The sequence below is a fragment of the Eucalyptus grandis genome, chromosome 1 (genome assembly GCF_016545825.1).
Source record: "Eucalyptus grandis isolate ANBG69807.140 chromosome 1, ASM1654582v1, whole genome shotgun sequence".
NCBI classification, from domain to species: domain Eukaryota; kingdom Viridiplantae; phylum Streptophyta; class Magnoliopsida; order Myrtales; family Myrtaceae; genus Eucalyptus; species Eucalyptus grandis.
Window position 1 is genome coordinate 13,185,147 of NC_052612.1, and position 20,531 is coordinate 13,205,677.

The window sequence follows — 20,531 nt, forward strand, 5'->3', positions numbered from 1 at the left end:
TTGTGCTTTGAGGGAGAGATACTGGTTTTCCTTTTTGCTCTCTTCCTAACACAGCCTCATCCCTGATCCCTCCAATGTCCTACCTGCCCATATTTACTTCAGAGAGGATGCATATGTGAACGTGAATATCTGTTTGAAGTGATTGAAGGTACAAAAGTTATTTCCCATTCAACTTTAGTATTTTTAGACTGTCGTTCATGGTAGTAAATTTCACTAGCAGAGGATAGCATTTAATATTTTGAAGGATTAATATCACAATAAATTCCAAAGTGAGTGTAAGTTTTTTGGTCCCAAGAACCCCCTGCCGTATAGTTTTAGGTTAAAAAATCAATATATTACTTACCTTACCTAAAAAAAAAAAAAAAAATCTCAAATTAGTAAATACATGGCACATTGATCGCACATTAATTTCGTCCACAACAAATAAAACCCCAAGTTGGTACTCCAAACCAAAATCTACTTGTAATGCATACTTGTCAACACATGATGAATGAGAGGTGAAAAATGATTGATCGGATGTCGAAAATTCATGTATGTTGACATGTATGCATTTTAACAGAGGATAGATTTGCGTGAAAGGTATTGATTAGGGATATTATATGAGATGAAATTAGTTTGATAAATATATCATGAGGTATTAATTTGGTTTTTTTTTTCAAAAGACTTTTGGGAAAAATGTTTGAGGCAGTACTAATTGGAGTTTCTTAATGAAAGTAAACTCATTTTGGTTTTCATTTGGGTAAGCCCGTTGCCATTAATTCACTCACACTTGATACCCTCTCAACCTCTAGTTCTTGTTTGCCTCTCTTGCCGATCGTAGTCACCAATGACTAGCTCGAGTGTCGTCATCTGCCACCGAAGTATTAGTTGCCACCCACCATTGCTTCTCTCTCACTCTGTGACCCACTCAAATCCATTCCTATTTTTCGTCACTTTGCCTCTCTAACAACAATTTCTGTACTATATGATATGTTGGGATGTAATTCATACTCCCAATTAATAGGAAGGCATAGAGAAATTTTGGGGCTTTTATAGTTTGAGCTTATATTTTATTAATAATTTAGGTTCAAGCCCACGAATAGTTACTAGGCACATATGATTTCGTTCTCTTGTAATTGAGAGTTGTACCATAGAGATGCAATGTGCTAATTATAGTGGAGTTATTTGCTGAATGTACTCCTAATTTAGGAGCGATCTAGGATAAATTTTGCGTTTCAATTTTTCTCTCTCTCTTTTAATTTATTTTCTTGTGATTGTGTGTCAAATTTTAACGTCATAGCCTGTCATTACTCATGCTCTTTCTCTCTCTGTCTCTCTCTCATCTTCTTTGGCATTATTGTTTAAATCCTTGAACAATTATATTTCTAAGAAGGATTGCGGTTTATGAAGCAGAATGCTCAAGGCCTTGTAGTGGGATTAGGAATGATTGAGTCAAAAATATTTGTCAATCAAGCTTCAATTGTTGGATCGGGATATAGAATTAGTTAAATTCTGTGTTACAAGCTATAATCTATTCATCCGTACAAACATACACAATCGTAGATACAAGTTAAGCCGATTGAAATATATTGTTAGATGCTTATCATTAAGTTATCGCACTATTTATCAGCCCGTCCAATGATCCAACAAATCTTAACTACTTGTGGGAGAAGTAAAACTATGCACATGAGTCACTACTAATGAAAAATGAAAATCTGATTTTGTGGTGAAAATGATTAATTGTATCACTTTTTCTAAAAAATTGGATATAAGAAATATTTGTATTGTCAGTAAATGATGACGTGAAATCATTTGAAATTGTGTCCTATCCAGATCTACATCTTTACGTTCGATATTATAACCAACAAATCGTAGAGCCGAGCCTGAGTATAAAAGCTTGATAGTGAGAGACGGGGAGAGAGATGGAGAGAGCGCCATGAGCTGAAGCTTTTCAGCTTTCAGATTCGTCATCAACTGATGAAGCCAACGAATGTCTGCGCTGCTTCTTCCATCTTCCTCCTTCTTCGTGCTCCAGCTGCCATCTCCAGCGAGTCGTCATCCCATTCCATCCTCCATCTCCCTCATCCTTCTCATCTCCCTTTCTCGTCTCGCCGTCGTCGGAGGTTTTCCTCGACCCCTAACCCCAATTTAGACGACCCGAGTTGTTTCTTGAGTTACGTGAGCAGAAATTGCAGAGCTGGTGGTGGTGGTGGTGGTGGTGGTGGTGTGTTTACGAGTGTCGGTGATGCCCTGTGTTGTTTCGGTAAAATGATAAAGGCGAGCCCTTTGCCTTCCCCCTGGGATTTCAGTCTACTGTTGGGCGCTATAGTGAGGATGAAGCACTACTCGACCGCCATCCGATTGATTGAGCAGCTGCCTTCTTTGGGGATCGAGGGTGATGTTGCCTTGCTCAATATTTGGATAAATTGCTTCTGCCGGTTAAAGCGGGTCGATATGGGCTTGTCTATTCTGGGCAGAATCTTCAAGCTTGGGTTTCACATCGATGTGGTGACGTGGAACACCCTGATTGATGGTCTCTTTATTCAGGGCAAAACTGATCAAGCCTTGAGGTTCCTCGATGATATGGGACGAAATGGCCCCGAACCTGATGAGACCACGTATGCCATAATCGCCAAGGGGTTATGCAGGACGGGTAACACCAGATTGGCGATCGAATTGCTAAGGGACTGGGAAGAGAGAAGCTACAGCATCAATTCCTTCGCATACGGCATAATAATAGATAGTCTTTGCAAGAAGGGATTCATCATAGAGGCGTTGAGACTCCACGGCATTATGAGCAAGAAAGAAGTCGAACCAAATGTCGTTACTTATAACACCTTGATCCATGGTCTGTGCGATGTAGGCCAGATGGAAGATGCTCTCATATTGTTGAAAGAGATGACAAGCGGAGGCATCCAACCCGACATATTCACTTATAGCTCCTTGGTTCATTACTTGTGCAAGCTAGGCCAATGGAAAGATGCTACAGTATTGTTGGAGAAGATGATGAAGTCAGGAATTGAACCGAACGTCGTTACTTATACCTCTGTCATTCAAGGAGTGTGCAATTCCGGCCAATTGAAAGAGGCCCAAAGACTGCTGAGTCATATGGTGCAAAGCAGAGTCATGCCCAATGTTCAAACCTTCAATATTCTGGTGGATGCACATTGTAAAGAGGGAATGCTTGTAGAAGCAGAGGCCATAATCAACCAGATGATTCAATTAGGTAAAATGCCTGATAGTTTCACTTATAGTACATTGATGAATGGTTATTGTTTGCAAAATAGGATGGATGATGCTATGGCGGTTCTTAATTTGATGGTTGAAAGAGGCTGCTCACCTAATGTCGTTTCTTATAACACATTGATTAATGGATACTGCAAAGGGAAAAGAGTTGACAAGTCAAAGATGCTTTTCCAAGAAATGCTTCAAAGGGGCTTGAATCCTGATGTCATCACGTACAACACTCTCATAAATGGATATTGCCAGGTTGGGAACCTTGAAGCCGCGGGGGAGCTAATTAACGAGATGCGATCTTGCGATCTGTATCTAGATCATTATACCTTGAATTCTTTCCTGGATGGCCTGTGTAAAACGCAACAGATTGACAAGGCCATGATATTGCTTCGAAAGATGGAAGGTTCCAAATTTGTCCCAAACATTGTGACTTACAATATTATAATGAACGGCATGTGTAATGCCGGAAAGCTCAACGATGCTAAGGGGTTGTTTGATTGTTTGAATGCTCGAGGCTTGCAACCTGATGTGCAGACATATAATATTGTCACGCATGGATTGTGCAAAGGAGGATGCATGGAGGAAGCATATCAGCTGCTAAAGGAGATGGAAGGAAATGGATGCATTCCAGATGGTGTCACTTATAACACCATTATCCAAGGGCTTCTAAGAAATAAAGAAAATGCGAGAGCAGCACAACTTGTTGGAGAAATGGTCGAAAGGGGTTTTTCTGCAAACGTAGGGACGATGGAGTTGTGGGTTAAGTATCTTGTGACGAATGGAACTACTTCTCCTTCTTCTTCCAGTCGGACTCTCCATTGTGTGTGAGGTCTGTCTGCCTTTTCAGCTGAAATGTGATGCAGAGTAAACCAGATCGACGGCAAGTTTTCTTCCACACATCATCTCATTGAGTTCCATGTCCCATTAATGAAGTTGTTTTAATTCAGGGAGATGCTCTCTCTTGCTTCATTACGAGGCTTTTGGAAGGGTGGAAGGTGAAGTTTGTTTATTGGATACCTAGGTTCTGTAATAAGTCTCTGTATCTAACTGGTACATGGACTCATCAGTTGGTGCTTCTGGTGCCTAATATTTATCAAACAGGTGAAATTCATACAGATGATCAAGCAGTGTGAGGATGTTCTTGAATTAAATAGATGTTAAAAGCAATAACTTAACTGTGTACTATATGCAATTCAGACGTTATACACAAATATCTTGGGCCTCTTCCTCAAAATGGAACTAAAGAAAACAATGTTCTTTCCTGGGGTGTAATGTATGTGCTTTGAGAGAGAGAGATAATGTAATGTAATGGCTTATTTACCGTAGTTCTTAAAAGAAGATTCACAGGTGGAAGTTGATGGTATATGATCATGGTGATGGTGGTGAATACATGTGGCGAGCTGGGTACTCAGACTATCATCGCAGGTCGATTACATATGTGGGTTATTTTCTCTGCTTCTTACAGCATAGTTTGAGGGATGGCTTGCTGACTAAGGAACATGGCTGCAAGTGTATGGAAACAACTTGCGGTATCTTTTCCTTGCTCATGCGGGGCATTTTCTGAAAAGTGTCTAGCGATGGGTGAACATGAATACTACCGACAGACATTGCCAATGCCAAGCCACGTTGATATCTTGAATGGCGCCAATCAACTTCATTACAGACAGGCCTGTAGGATGTAACTTTCTTTTGCTCTCAAGAGAGTACATTCATTGCCAATTTACTGTTTTAATAACTGACTGAGGAAGACGTGTTTCGGTTTGTTTTTGCGTGTTCCACTCAAAACAGCAGGGTTTGCCTGGACAGTCTGCCTCTCATCGTGCCCTCTGCTCTTAGTTTCTTACATGGCAAATAATAAGGAAACTGTCTGCTCTGCTTCTTGCCGACAAGGCAACATGGCAGCAAGTGTATGAAAACTTCTTGCAGTAACTTTTCCTTTGCCCTGCTAGGGATTTTCAGAAAAGCCTCTGCTGATGGGTGAACATGAACGCTGTTGACAGACATTCCCAGTGGCCAATGCCAAACCACATAGAAGTCTTGAGCGACACCAACCAACTTCATTGCAGTCAGTCAACACAAAAAACCCGACCCAAGTACTTTGAAGTTCTTTCTGGAGGGACAGTCAGTGTAGGTAAGCACTGCTGTCCACAAAACAAGCTATTACGCTTCAATGTAGCAGGTGGTTGGATATAAGAGACAAATGCCTTTTATTTGCACTAAAAAGGCTTTTATCTAACGTAAATAAGAGAGAGAGAGAGGTAGAAAAAAGTACCTCTTTTTCCCTCAAAGAACAGCATGCCCTGCGAGAGTAAACTTGAATTCATCAGATTAAGTGGGGTAATTGGCTATGGAAACTTGGACATTATCCTATTTGTGATTGCATCTTTTACCACAGGTAATCTGTTCATTGGTGAGATAATTTGTAGGACAAGAAAGATATGATTCCGCTAATCCTAAAACCTGACAGGATTAAATGGGCCGGTTTAATCGATTGAACTGGGATCCGGACCATGGTCGGTTCTAGTTTTTCTCAATCACCCGGTTTGGTCAAGATACAGTCAAAACCGGTGTTGATCCTATTCATCTGGTCATTCGGTGACCAGTCATCAATTTGACCAGGCCTTTGTAAGAAGAATTTTTAGGGACGGCGCAGCGTGGATCAACATGTTGGCCTCTTGGAAGTGCAGGGTTCATTATTTCGTGCACTGAGCAGCCATGTTTATCAGCATAGACTTTTTCAGTATATAAGATTTACATGTATTTTCCAACGTATTGGAACTGCAAGTCAAATCAATTATTTGATTAGTCTTAGGTTAGCTTGTTTCGTGAAAAAATCACAATTTAGAAAATATTTTTTCTAAATATAATCAATTGTATTGCTAACAAAAATATATGAACGAAAAATATTTTTATCGTCCACAATAAAGTTCGGCACAAATTATTATCGATAATGAAAATATTTTTGTTGGCTAATTATTTAGAGCAACATAACCAATCATTTTTTAGAGAAATGTTTTTCAAGTCTTTCATTTTTCTTAAAAAAAAAATAAATCCTTAAATTAAAAATATTGACTGTCTTTTTCAAGGAAAGTATATTCAAGATAATATTGATGTTTTAGTCATCAGAGTTGGGGAAAATTCCAAAAATGGCTCAAGTAAACCTTGTGTCAAATAAATGCTTGAAATGATCATGATTATTTTAAATAAAGACATAAAGTGGCTATAGTCGTTTCAAATAAGAGCTTGACCTCATCCGTCTTCTACCTGACTAAACATTTCGACCGATTAAGGGTGTTTTTGTCCAATTAGAATTTTAATTTAAAATTATTTTTTATTATTTTCTTTTTTGTCCTTGTTTAACTTTTTCTTTTTTTTTTTAATGTGACGATGGCGAGCAGCCATCAGTAAGAGTTGTCGCTAGTAAGGGCTGGCAAGAGCTTGGCCACCCTTATCAACCGCCGGCAAGGGATATGCTAACCTCGTTGGGCATGTGCTCAAGGCCACCCTCGCCAAATGTGGCAACGGTTAGCCTTGCCTAGGGCCAATGAGGGCTTGGCGACCCTCATCGACTGCTAGCACTTGGGTGACGTGACTCTCGCCTACCTTACCTAGCGCTAGTGGCTGGTGAGGGTCGTTGAGCCCTCGTCGCCCTAGGTCAAGCCGACCCTCGCTAAATCTAGTGAGGGTGGCCTCGCTTGTGGCCGATGAGGGGCCCTTACTAGCAGCGAGCAAGGGCAATCCTTGCCCAACCCTTTCCAGCATCATCAGTGGTTGGCTAGCCATTGGCGGCAATGAAGAAAGAAAAACTAGAAAAAAGAAAAAAAGTAAAGGAAAAAGGGAAAAAGAAAGAAGAAAGGAAAATATTCAATAAAAAAGGTAAATGACCAAAATGTTCTTGACTAGTTGGAATATTAGGCTTTGAAATAGATATAATTATTTCAAGCCATTGTTTGAAATAAGATCTACTTTGAGTGCTTACTTGAAAAAATGATTGCACTTCATGTCGTTGTTTGAAACAAGGTTTACTTCGAGTTTTATTTGAGAAAATAAAGATACTTTAGGCTTTTATTTTGAATTTTATCTTAAAGTTGCTTAGTGTTAAAAAGTCAATGGAGATGATGAGAAGCGATTTCTCTCATTTTCCTTTCTTCTGAAGTTTTTTTTAGCTACTTTATTTGATTAATTGACCAAATATTTTAATAAAAGATAAATGAAAAGGATACGTAATTGCTAGTAGGATTATTCTCGTATTGTGACAATGACACTAATAGCTCCATGGATTTTTGTTTAATATGCAGAATGTCCATGTCTTCCCAAAATTTTAATAGGTGTAGTTAGGTTTTTCAACTATGTCTAATGTATGAAGTCATCCATGAACTTTAAATTAGCTCAAATTGGGTCTTTAAATTATTTCTTTTTAATGTCAATGTGATCCTTGTTTTGAATAAAAGACTCCAAATTAGTAAAATTCACGGACCATCGGTGGTGTTATCTATTTTCAAATAAATTGAATTTCATATTCTCCCCTGTAATTTTTGAGCTACTACCGTCGCATTGGGAGAAACTCTCGTGGTTCGAGAGAGAGAGAGACCCCAGAGCAATGAAGCCGACGAGTCTCCGCCGCCCTGCTTCTTCCATCTTCCTCCTTCTTCATGCGCCCACTGCGATCTCCAGCCAGCCATCATCCCCTTCCATCCTCCCTCTCTCGTCACGCCTTCGTCGTCGTCGGTTTTCCTCGACCCCTAACCTTAATTTAGATGACCCAAGAGAGGTCTTGAGTCACGTGAGAAAAATTTGCAGGAATGGTGGTGTGTTTTCGAGCGCCGGCGATGCCCAGCGTTGCTTCGGTGCATTGATGAAGACGGACCCTTTGCCTTCCCCCAGGGATTTCAGTCTTCTGTTGGGTGCTGTAGTGAGGATGAAGCACTACTCCACTGCCATCCGCTTGATTGAGCAGCTGCGTTCGTTAGGAGTTGAAGATAATCATATTTGGCTGAATATTTCGTTGAATTGCTTCTGTCGGTTACAGCGGGTCGATTTGGGTTTGTCTATCCTGGGCAGAATCTTGAAGCTTGGGTTTCCCATCGATGTGGTGGCATCGAGTACCTTAATTGATGGTCTCTTTATTCAGGGCAAAACTGATCAAGCACTGAGGTTCCTCGATGATATGGGACGAAATGGCCCCGAACCTGATGAGACCACGTATGCCATAATCGCAAAGGGTTTATGCAGGGTGGGTAACACTAGATTGGCGATTGAATTGCTGAGGGACTGGGAAGAGAGAGGCTGCAGGCTCAATTCCTTCGCATACGGCATAATAATAGATAGTCTTTGCAAGAAGGGATTCATCACAGAGGCATTGAGACTCCACGGCATTATGAGCAAGAAAGGCGTCGAACCAGATGTTGTTACTTATAATTCCTTGATCCACAGTATGTGCGATGTAGGCCAGATGGAAGGTGCTCTCGTATTGTTGAAACAGATGACGAGCGGAGGCATCCAACCCAGCATATTCACTTATAGCTCCTTGGTTCATTGCTTATGCAACCGAGGCCAATGGAAAGATGCTATGGTCTTGTTGGAGAAGATGATGAACGCAGGTATCGAACCGGACGTCGTTACTTATACCTCCGTCATTCAAGGAGTTTGCAATTCCGGCCATTTGGAAGAGGCCCGAAGACTGCTGAGTCATATGGTGCAAAGCAGAGTCATGCCTGACGTTCTAACCTTCGGTATCCTGGTGGATGCACATTGTAAAGAGGGATTGCTTGTAGAGGCAGAGGCCGTAGTCGACCAGATGATTCAATTAGGTAAAGTGCCTGATATTTTCATTTACAGTACATTGATGAATGGTTATTGTTTGCAAAATAGGATGAAAGATGCAATGGAAGTGCTTAATTTGATGGTTGAAAGAGGCTGCTCACCGACTGTTGTTACTTATAACACGTTGATTAACGGATACTGCAAAGCGAAAAGAATGGACAAGTCAAAGATTCTTTTCCAAGAAATGCTTCAAAGGGGCCTGATTCCTGATGTCATCACATACAACACTCTCGTGGACGGATTTTGCAAGGTTGGGAACCTTGAAGCCGCAGCGGAGCTAATTAACGAAATGCATTCTCGCGATCTCTCCCCAAATCATTATACCTTGGGTGCTTTCCTCGATGGCTTGTGTAAAACGCAGCAGATTGACAAGGCCATGATATTGCTTCAAAAGATGGAAGATTCCAAAATCATCCCTAACATCGTGACTTACAGTATCCTAATAAATGGCATGTGTAATGCCGGAAAGCTCGACGATGCAATAGGGCTGTTTGATTGTTTGCATGCTCGAGGGTTGCAACCTAACGTGTGGACGTATAGTATTGTCATGCGTGGATTGTGCAAAGGAGGACGCACGGAGGAAGCATATCAGCTGCTAAAGGAGATGCAAGGAAATGGATGCCTTCCAGATGGTGTTGCTTATAACACAATCATCCAAGGACTACTAAGAGATAACGAAAATACGAGAGCAGCGCAACTTGTTGGTGAAATGGTTGAAAGGGGTTTTTCTGCAGACTTAGCAACAATGGAGTTGTGGGTTAAATTTCTCTTGACAAATGGAGCTCCTTCATTTTCTAGTTGAACTCTCCATTGTGTGTGAGATCTGTCCACTTTTTCATCTGAAATTTGGTGGAGAGTAAGCCAGATTAACAGCTGGTTTTTCTTCCAGACATCACCTCCTTGAGTCCCATGTCCCGTTAATGAAGTTGTTTTAAGTCTGGGAGATTTTTCCTCTTGCTTGATTATCAGGCTTTTGGAGGGGGGAAAGGTTGATTTTGCTTTTCGTATGCCTAGGTTTTGCAAGAAATCTGTATTTAACTGGTAGATGTACTTGTGGGTTAGTGCTTCTGGTGCCTACTATTTATCAAACAGGTCAAATTCATATGAATGATCAATTGGTGTGAGGATGTTCTCAAATTAAATCAATGTTAATAGCAATAACTTTACTGTGTACTATATGCAATTCAGACATTATAGACAAGTATCATGGACCTCTTCCTCAATGGGACTAAAGAAAACATCTTTTTTTTCTTTTTTTTTCAGGGTGTAATGTATGTGCTTTGAGAGAGAGATACTGGTTTTCTTTTATTTTCTTTTCCTAACACCTCTGATCCCTTCAATGTCTTATTTGCCATAGTTCTTCAAAGAAGATGCATGGGTGGAAGTGGATGGTATATGATCATGGTGATGGGCACTTTGAATCAATAGCAGTGAATACTTGTGGCGGGCTGGGTACTCAGATTGTCATGCAGGTTGATTACATATTTGGGTTATTTGCTCTGCTTCTCACAGCTAAGTTTGATGGACGGCTTGCTGACTAAGGAACATAGCTGCAACTGTATGGAAACAACTTTCAGTATCTTTTCTTTTGCACTGCAAGGGATTTTCCAAAAAGCATCTGTTGATGCATGAACATGAATGCCTCTGACAGACATTGCTTGCCAAACCACATTGACATCTGGAGTGGCACCAATCAACTTCATTACAAACAGGCTCATAGGATTTAACTTTCTTTCGCTCTCTATAGAGGTAAATTCATTGCCAGTTTTCTGTTTTATCATCAGATAAACAAATGTTTTGGTTTGTTTTTGCATGTTCCACTCACAACTGCAGGATTTGCCTGGAGAGTCTTGTTACCCCCTCTACTCTTTGTGTCTTGACACAAATATAATAATAGTAGCGTGCAAGCAAATAATTGTTTAGTGTGGTGTCAGGATGCTCTTGAGTTAAGTTGATGTTAATGGCGATACATTTACTTTGTACCAAAGATCTGCAATGCAGACGTTCTGCACCAATATCAGGGACCTATATATATATATATATATATTTTTTTTTTTTTGGGGGGGTTGGGTTCAAAAAAATTATACCATAAATCCAGATTAGCTTGTTACTTATGTGCTGGAGAGAGATATACTAGTTTTCTTTTATACTCTTTTTGCTGACAATCTGATCCCTTCAATGTCCTGTAGTTACTTCAAGAAGATGCATAAGTGGAAGTGGATGGTACCTGATCATGGTGATGTGCACTTTGCATTAATAGGGGAGAATATTTGTGGCAAGCTGGTTACTCAGATTATCATCTCAGGTAGATTACACATTTGGGTTATCTGCTCTGCTTCTTGTTGACTAAGGGACGTGGCAGCAAGTGTATGAAAACTACTTGCAGTATCTTTTCCTTTGCACTGTGAGGGATTTTCAGAAAAGCCTCTGCTGATGGGTGAATACCATTGACAGATGCCAAACCACATAGACGTCTTGAGCGACACCAACCAAATTCATCACAGTCAGGCCCGTATGATTTACCTTTCCATTGTCATAACCACTCTATCAATTGGTTTACTTTCCCAATAAATAGGGTTGCCTCTCAACGGAGGCTCATTTTTTGCCTTTTTTATCTGTTTCAATTACTGATTTTTCTGTTTGTTTTTGCATGTTTCGCTTAAGGCAGCAGGATTGCTTGCACAGTCTTCCTCTTGTCACGCCCACTCCTCTTTGTTTCCTCACATAATCATAGTAGCATGGAAGCATTCCAGAGAACGCTCTTCTAGCAAAGTTCACGTGTGGATATCATGGCCGATATGATCGATTGAACTCAGAAGAAAGAACCTGTCGAGCAAAAGGATCAATTCGAAGTTCTGCATATATAACAATTGGATCAACTCAGCTCTCTGTTGTCCATTTTCTTGTTTACAAAAGCTGGTCCATGGGCTTACCCACTGAAGCAAGGCCACTGTTTTTGCGATGATGGTTTTAATTTCACTTTTCGAGATTCTTCGCTGACTAGAACCATGTGCAAGTGCATCATCAGGCTTCAGTTTCAAAAGAAGCTTTATGATATCTTTTGCTGGAAAGTCGCGAGCATGGTGTATCCTTTACTGTAAATTATGTCGACTCACCTCAGATTGATCCTTTAGTGTTAGATATCGATATCAACTAGAGGCCTTGAAACCTTCAATCTTTGCAAGAATTGAGAGTACAGTCATTAAGGGAACATCATTTTCGAAATAGATTCACGCTCTGGGCCATCAACGAAGGAATACACCAAGCATCAAGACATTATTGTAAGAGCACAGTCAAACAGCTCGCGTTACATAGTCACAAACTCAATGGATAGCTTAATGCAAGCAAGCAATGTATAGGGTTGTTTTCTTCCTAAATGGAAGTTCCTTGTTTGAGAGGATAGTACTTATCATAAAGCAACATGCCTCCACGAGCAGTGTTTTACTATGGAATTGCACTAATCGAATTTCGCAATTTTGAGGCTCAGTTGGCATTCGATACTAAGCCATTGGTGCATTACAATCGTGCCACCTTATTCTGTGAGATGCCTTGAGTTGGGTTTTGTGGTTGGTTTCTTTCTATCTTTAGATTGGTTGCTATGAGGACTATTAATGCATAGAATTTGATTCACACCTCTGGGTTGATAGTGGTGGCAGCACACCGTCGGAGGTCCAGGCAGTAGTGGACAGCAATGGATGAGCACTGGAGGAGCTCTAGCCAAGCGAATGCAAGCTAAAAGATGATGACCAGTAAGTTTGAAAGTGACGTCATCTCAATGAAAATAGACCACGTCATGTCGTCGCCATTACATAGGATGGCTGGCGATTACCGGATTGCCACATTAGATAAATCAAACGAGACTTGGATGAGAGGACTTGATTGCATTTTCCCACAAAAGTTTAGGATTACATTATTTCAATTGAAAGGTTTAAGACACGATTGATTTATGTGCTAGAGGTTTATGATTAATTGTAGAATTTTCCCGCACAAATGATTGTGTAGTGCGTTGGATGTTGAAATGTCACATGTTCTCTCAACTTCAGTGTTTCCATGGCAGTCAGTTGAATCCTTATGTATGAAGGCTAAGTCATGAAGGTTAAATTAAGATGAGAATGATATGCATTTTGGGTCATCTTGCTCAAGAGTTCCTCGAGCAAGGAGAATGTGATCCTTTTCTCCTTCTTTAAAAGGTGACGCTTATTTTTCTAGCAATTTTTGCCCTAAGAAACTTTTATTCCTTCAGAGCAAATAAATTATCATACTGGAAATTTGAAAATCTTGTGAGGAAAATCATCAAATGAAAGACTCCAAATTCACACCGGATATTGTGTCATACACTATTCTAATATAAGGCATGTGTAACTCCGGGAAGCTTGACGATGCTATGGGGCTGTTTAATTGTTTGCATGCTTGAGGCTGGAACCTGACGTGTGGATGTATAGCTTTGTCATGTGTAGATTGTGTGAAGGAGGATGTGCGGAGGAGGCGTATCGGCTGCTGAAGGAGATGGAAAGTATTGGATGCTTTCCAGATGGTGTCTCTCTTAACATCATAATCCAAGGACTACTAAGAAATAAGGAAGACATGAAAGCAGCATAAGCTGTCGGTGAAATGGTTGAAAGGGGTTTTTCTGCAAGTATGGCAACGATGGAGTTGTTGGTTAAATATCTGGGGACAAACGGAACTTCTTCCTTTTTCTGGTTGAGCTATCCATTTTTTCTGAGGTCTGTCCACTCTTTCCATCTGAAAAGTGATGGAGAGTAAACTAGACTGAGGGCAAGTTTTATTCCACAAATCATCTCATTGAGTCCCATGTCCCATTAACGGAGTTGTTTTAAGTCTGGGTGATCTTCTCTTGCTTTATTATGAGGATTTTTGGAGTGTTTTGTTTCTCGTGTATCTAAGTTATGCAAGAAATCTCTGTTCATACGTGGTACATGTACCCGTCGGTTTATGCTTCATATAAACAATCAAGCGGCGTGAGGATGCTTTTAAATTAAAAAGATGTTAATACTTTAGTTTGCTAAGCACAAAAATCCTTTTTTTTTTTTAAAATTTATGTTGAGGTCATAAATCCTGATTAATCTATTGTGTATGTGCTTTGAGGGAGAGATACTGGTTTTCCGTTTTGCTCTCTTCCTAACACAGCCTGATCCCTGATCCCTCCAATGTCCTACCTGCCCATATTTACTTCAGAGAGGATGCATATGTGAACGTGAATATATGTTTGAAGTGATTGAAGGCACAAAAGTTATTTCCCATTCAACTTTAGTATTTTTAGACTGTCCTTCATGGTAGTAAATTTCACTAGCAGAGGATAGCATTTAATATTTTGAAGGATTAATATCACGATAAATTCCAAAGTGAGTGTAAGTTTTTTGCTGCCAAGAACTCCTTGTTGTGTAGTTTTTGGTTAAAAGTCAATATATTACTTACCTTGCCAAAAAAAAAAATCTCAAATTAGTAAATATATGGCACATTTATCGCAAATTAATTTCGTCTCACAAAAAATAAAACCCCAAATTGGTACTCCAAACCAAAATCTACCTGTAATGCATACTTGTCAACACATGATTAATGAGAAGTGAAAAATGACTGATATGTCGAAAATTCATGTATGTTGACATGTATGCATTTTAACGGAGGATAGATTTGCGTGAGAGGTATCGATTAGGGATATTCTATGAGATGAAATTAGTTTGGATAAATATATCATGAGGTATTAATTTGGTTTGTTTTTTTTTTTTTTCAAAAGACTTTTGGGAAAAATGTTTGAGATAGTACTAATTGGAGTTTCTTAATGAAAGTAAACTCATTTTGGTTTTCATTTGGGTAAGCCCGTTGCCATTAATTAACTCACGCTTGATGCCCCTCTCGACCTCTACTTCTTGTTTGCCTCTCTCGCCGATCGTAGTCACCAATGACTAGCCCGAGTGTCGTCATTTGCCACCGGAGTATCTGTTTCCACCCACCATTGCTTTTCTCTCACTCTGTGACCCACTCAAATCCATCCCTATTTTTTGCCACTTTGCCTCTCTAACAACAATTTCCATACTATATGATATGTTGGGGATGTGATTCATACTCCCAATTAATAAGAAGGCATAGAGGAGTTTTGGGGCTTTTATAGTTTGAGCTCATATTTTATTAATAATTTGGGTTCAAGCCCATGTATAGTTACTAGGCATATATGATTTCTTTCTCTTGTAATTGAGAGTTGTAACATAGAGATGCAATGTGCTAATTATAGTGGAGTTATTTGCTAAATGTACTCCTAGTTTAGGAGCGATCTAGGATAAATTTTGTGTTTCAATTTTGTGTGTCAAATTTTAACGTCATAGCCTATCACTACTCATGCTCTCTCTCTCTCTTTCTAATCTTCTCTGGTGTTATTGCTTAGGTCCTTGTACAATTATATTTCCAAGAAGGATTGCGGTTTATGAAGCAAAATTGCTCAAGGCGGAATTAGGAATGATTGAATCATAAATATTTGTCAAATCAAACTTCTATTGTTGGATCGGGAGATAGAATGAGTTAAATTCCGCGATACTTGCTATAATCTATTCATCCGTACAAACATATGCAATCATAGTTACAAGTTAAGCCGATTGAAATATATTGTTAGATGCTTATCATCAAGTTATTACACTATTTATCAGCCCGTCCAATGATCTAGCAAATGTCAACTACTTGCAGGAAAAGTAAAATTGTGCGCACGGGTCACTACAAACGAAAAATGAAAATCTGATTTTGCAGTGAAAATGATTAATTGTATCACTTAATTGGATATAAGAAATATTTGTATTGTCAGGAAACGATGATGTGAAATCATTTGAAATTGTGTCCTATCCAGATCTACATCTTTCCGTTCGATATTGTAATCAACAAACGGTAGAGCCGAGCCTGAGTATAAAAGCTTGACAGTGAGAGACGGGGAGAGAGATGGAGAGAGCGCCATGAGCTGAAGCTTTTCAGTTTTCAGATTCGTCATCAACTGATGAAGCCAACGAATGTCTGCCCTGCTTCTTCCATCTTCCTCCTCCTTCGTGCTCCAGCTGCCATCTCCAGCGAGTCCACATCCCATTCCATCCTCCATCTCCCTTTCTCGTCTCACCGTCGTCGGAGGTTTTCCTCGACCCCTAACCCTAATTTAGACGACCCCAACCAGGTCTTGTGTTGCGTGAGGACAAATCGCAGACCTGGTGGTGGTGGTGGTGGTGGTGTGTTTACGAGTGTCGGTGATGCCCTGTGTTGCTTCGGTAAAATGATAAAGGCTAGCCCTTTGCCTTCCCCCAGGGATTTCAATCTACTGTTGGGCGCTATAGCGAGGATGAAGCACTACTCGACCGCCATCCGATTGATTGAGCAGCTGCCTTCGTTGGGGATCAAGGGTGATGTTGCCTTGCTCAGTATTTGGATAAATTGCTTCTGCCGGTTAAAGCGGGTCGATATGGGCTTGTCTATTCTGGGCAGAATCTTCAAGCTTGGGTTTCGCATCGATGTGGTGACGTGGAACACCCTGATTGATGGTCTCTTTATTCAGGGCAAAACTGATCAAGCCTTGAGGTTCCTCGATGATATGGGACAAAATGGCCCCGAACCGAGTGAGGCCACGTATGCAATAATCGCCAAGGGGTTATGCAGGGCAGGTAACACCAGATTGGCGATGGAATTGCTGAGGGACTGGGAAGAGAGAAGCTGCAGCATCAATTCCTTCGCATACAACATAGTGATGGATGGTCTTTGCAAGGAGGGATTGAACACAGAGGCACTGAGACTCCACGAAAGCATGAGTAAGAAAGGTATCAAACCAGATGTTGTTACTTATACCTCCTTGATCCACGGTCTGTGCACTGTAGGCCAGATGGAAGATGCTCTAGCATTGTTGGAAGAGATGGCGAGTGGAGGCATCCAACCCAACTTATTCACTTATAACTCATTGGTCCATTGCTTATGCAACCTAGGCCAATGGAAAGATGCTACGGTCTTGATGGAGAAGATGATGGAGGCAGGAATTGAACCGGACGTCGTTACGTATACCTCTGTCATTCAAGGAGTGTGCAATTCCGGCCAATTGAAAGAGGCCCAAAGACTGCTGAGTCATATGGTGCAAAGCAGAGTCATGCCAAATGTTCAAACCTTCAATATTCTGGTGGATGCACATTGTAAAGAGGGAATGCTTGTAGAAGCAGAGGCCATAATCAACCAGATGATTCAATTAGGTAAAATGCCTGATAGTTTCACTTATAGTACATTGATGAATGGTTATTGTTTGCAAAATAGGATGGATGATGCTATGGTGGTTCTTAATTTGATGGTTGAAAGAGGCTGCTTACCTAATGTCGTTTCTTATAACACGTTGATTAATGGATACTGCAAAGGGAAAAGAGTTGACAAGTCAAAGATGCTTTTCCAAGAAATGCTTCAAAGGGGCTTGAATCCTGATGTCATCACGTACAACAATCTCATAAATGGATATTGCCAGGTTGGGAACCTCAAAGCCGCGGGGGAGCTTATTAACGAGATGGGAATTCGCAAGCTGTATCTAGATCATTACACCTTGAATTCTTTCCTGGATGGCCTGTGTAAAACGCAACAGATTGACAAGGCCATGATATTGCTTCAAAAGATGGAAGGTTCCAAATTTGTCCCAGATATTGTGACTTACAATATTATAATAAAGGGCATGTGTAATGCCGGAAAGCTCGACGATGCTAAGGGGCTGTTTGATTGTTTGAATGCTCGAGGCTTGCAACCTGATGTGCAGACATATAATATTGTCATGCATGGATTGTGCAAAGGAGGATGCATGGAGGAAGCATATGAGCTGCTAAAGGAGATGGAAGGAAATGGATGCATTCCAGATGGTGTCACTTATAATGCATTGTTGAATGGTTATTGTTTGCAAAATAGGATGGATGATGCTATGGCGGTTCTTAATTTGATGGTTGAAAGAGGCTGCTCACCTGATGTTGTTACTTATAACACGTTGATCAACGGATACTGCAAAGCGAAAAGAGTTGACAAATCAAAAATACTGTTCCAAGAAATGCTTGAAAGGGGCTTGAATCCTAATGTCATCACGTACAACACTCTCATAAATGGATTTTGCCAGGTTGGAAACCTTGAAGCCGCGGGGGAGCTAGTTAACGAGATGCGATCTCATGATCTGTATCTAGATCATTATACCTTGAATTCTTTCCTGGATGGCCTGTGTAAAACGCAACAGATTGACAAGGCCATGATATTGCTTCAAAAGATGGAAGGTTCCAAATTCTTCCCAAACATTGTGACTTACAATATTATAATGAACGGCATGTGTAATGCCGGAAAGCTCGACGGTGCTAAGGGGCTGTTTGATTGTTTGAATGCTCGAGACTTGCAACCTGATGTGCAGACATATAATATTGTCATGCATGGATTGTGCAAAGGAGGATGCATGGAGGAAGCATATGAGCTGCTAAAGGAGATGGAAGGAAATGGATGCATTCCAGATGGTGTCACTTATAACACCATCATCCAAGGGCTTCTAAGAAATAAAGAAAATACAAGAGCAGCACAACTTGTTGGAGAAATGGTCGAAAGGGGTTTTTCTGCAAATGTAGGGACGATGGAGTTGTGGGTTAAGTATCTTGTGACGAATGGAACGACTTCTCCTTCTTCTTCCAGTTGAACTCTCCATTGTGTGTGAGATCTGTCTGCCTTTTTCAGCTGAAATATGATGCAGAGTAAACCAGATCGACGGCAAGTTTTCTTCCACACACCATCTCATTGAGTTCCATGTCCCATTAATGAAGTTGTTTTAAAGTCAGGGAGATGCTCTCTCTTGCTTCATTATGAGGCTTTTGGAAGGGTGGAAGGTGAAGTTTGTTTATTGGATACCTAGGTTCTGTAATAAGTCTCTGTATCTAACTGGTACATGGACTCATCAGTTGGTGCTTCTGGTGCCTAATATTTATCAAACAGGTGAATTCATATAGATGATCAAGCGGTGTGAGGATGTTCTTGAATTAAATAGATGTTAAAAGCAATAACTTAACTGTGTACTATATGCAATTCAGACGTTATACACAAATATCTTGGGCCTCTTCCTCAAAATGGAACTAAAGAAAACAATGTTCTTTCCTGGGGTGTAATGTATGTGCTTTGAGAGAGAGAGATAATGTAATGTAATGGCTTATTTAACGTAGTTCTTAAAAGAAGATGCACGGGTGGAAGTGGATGGTATATGATCATGGTGATGGGCAGTTTGAATCAATGGTGGTGAATACGTGTGGCGAGCTGGGTACTCAGACTATCATCGCAGGTCGATTTCATATGTGGGTTATTTTCTCTGCTTCTTACAGCGTAGTTCGAGGGATGGCTTGCTGACTAAGGAACATGGCTGCAAGTGTATGGAAACAACCTGCGGTATCTTTTCCTTGCTCTGTGGGGAATTTTCTGAAAAGTGTCTAGCGATGGGTGAACATGAATACTGCCGACAGACATTGCCAATGCCAAGCCACGTTGATATCTTGAATGGCGCCAATCAACTTCATTACAGACAGGCCTGTAGGATGTAACTTTCTTTCGCTCTCAATAGAGTACATTCATTGCCAATTTAGTGTTTTAATAACTGAATGAGGAAGACGTGTTTGGGTTTGTTTTTGCGTGTTGCACTCAAAACAGCAGGGTTTGCCTGGACGGTCTGCCTCTCATAGTGCCATCTGCTCTTAGTTTCTTACATGGCAAATAATAAGGAAACTATCTGCTCTGCTTCTTGCCGACAAGGTAACATGGCAGCAAGTGTATTAAAACTTCTTGCAGTAACTTTTCCTTTGCCCTGCTAGGGATTTTCAGAAAAGCCTCTGCTGATGGGTGACATGAACGCTGTTGACAGACATTCCCAGTGGCCAATGCCAAACCGCATAGAAGTCTTGAGCGACACCAACCAACTTCGTTGCAGTCAGTCAACACAAGAAACCCGACCCAAGTACTTTGAAGTTCTTTCTGGAGGGACAGTTAGTGTAGGTAAGCACTGCTGTCCATAAAACAAGCTATTACGCTTCAATGTAGCAGGTGGTTGGATATAAGAGACAAATGCCTTTTATTTGCACTAAAAAGGCTTTTATCTAACGTAAATAAGAGAGAGAGGTAGAAAAAAGTGCTTTTTTTCCCCTCAAAGAACAGTATGCCCTGCGAGAGTAAACTTGAATTCATCAGATTAAGTGGGGTAATTGGCTATGGAAACTTGGACATTATATTATTTGTGATTGCATCTTTTACCACAGGTAATCCGTTCATTGGCAAGATAATTTGTAGGACAAGAAAGATATGATTCCGCTAATCCTAAAACCTGACAGCATTAAATGGGCCTGTTTAATCGATTGAACTGGGATCCGGACCATGGTCGGTTCTGGTTTTTTCAATCACCCGGTTTGGTCAAGATACAGTCAAAACCGGTGTTGATCCTATTCATCTGGTCATTCGGTGACCAGTCATCAATTTGACCA

The 20,531-nt window shown here is 40.5% G+C and overlaps 3 protein-coding genes across 7 annotated transcripts; all 3 read left to right on the forward strand.

Annotated features, from left to right (window-relative positions):
- The first annotated feature begins 1,883 nt into the window (after positions 1–1,883).
- On the forward strand, positions 1,884–4,476 carry LOC120291130 (pentatricopeptide repeat-containing protein At1g63400-like). Its single transcript, XM_039308100.1, has one exon. The coding sequence runs from the start codon at positions 1,957–1,959 to the stop codon at positions 4,042–4,044; it is 2,088 nt and encodes a 695-aa protein (XP_039164034.1). The 5' UTR covers positions 1,884–1,956; the 3' UTR covers positions 4,045–4,476.
- A 3,283-nt stretch (positions 4,477–7,759) lies between these two features.
- Positions 7,760–19,682, forward strand: LOC120295554 (pentatricopeptide repeat-containing protein At5g55840-like). The gene is made up of 3 exons (XM_039316785.1): positions 7,760–9,836; positions 10,691–10,788; positions 15,956–19,682. Exons 1-3 carry the CDS (start codon positions 7,817–7,819, stop codon positions 18,710–18,712), a joined length of 4,875 nt encoding a protein of 1,624 aa, XP_039172719.1. The 5' UTR covers positions 7,760–7,816; the 3' UTR covers positions 18,713–19,682.
- Positions 9,924–12,189, forward strand: LOC120294923. 5 transcript variants are annotated; one of them, XM_039316025.1, is made up of 5 exons: positions 9,924–10,597; positions 10,691–10,788; positions 11,242–11,344; positions 11,494–11,551; positions 11,704–12,189. In XM_039316025.1, the coding sequence occupies exons 1-5, from the start codon at positions 10,561–10,563 to the stop codon at positions 11,765–11,767; spliced, it is 360 nt and encodes a 119-aa protein (XP_039171959.1). In that variant the 5' UTR covers positions 9,924–10,560; the 3' UTR covers positions 11,768–12,189. The 5 variants fall into 5 exon arrangements, 4 of the variants coding, with proteins under 4 accessions (XP_039171959.1, XP_039171917.1, XP_039171998.1 ...); XM_039315983.1 differs by having other exon boundaries at positions 11,708–12,189; XM_039316064.1 differs by lacking the exon at positions 11,494–11,551.
- Positions 19,683–20,531: the final 849 nt, after the last annotated feature.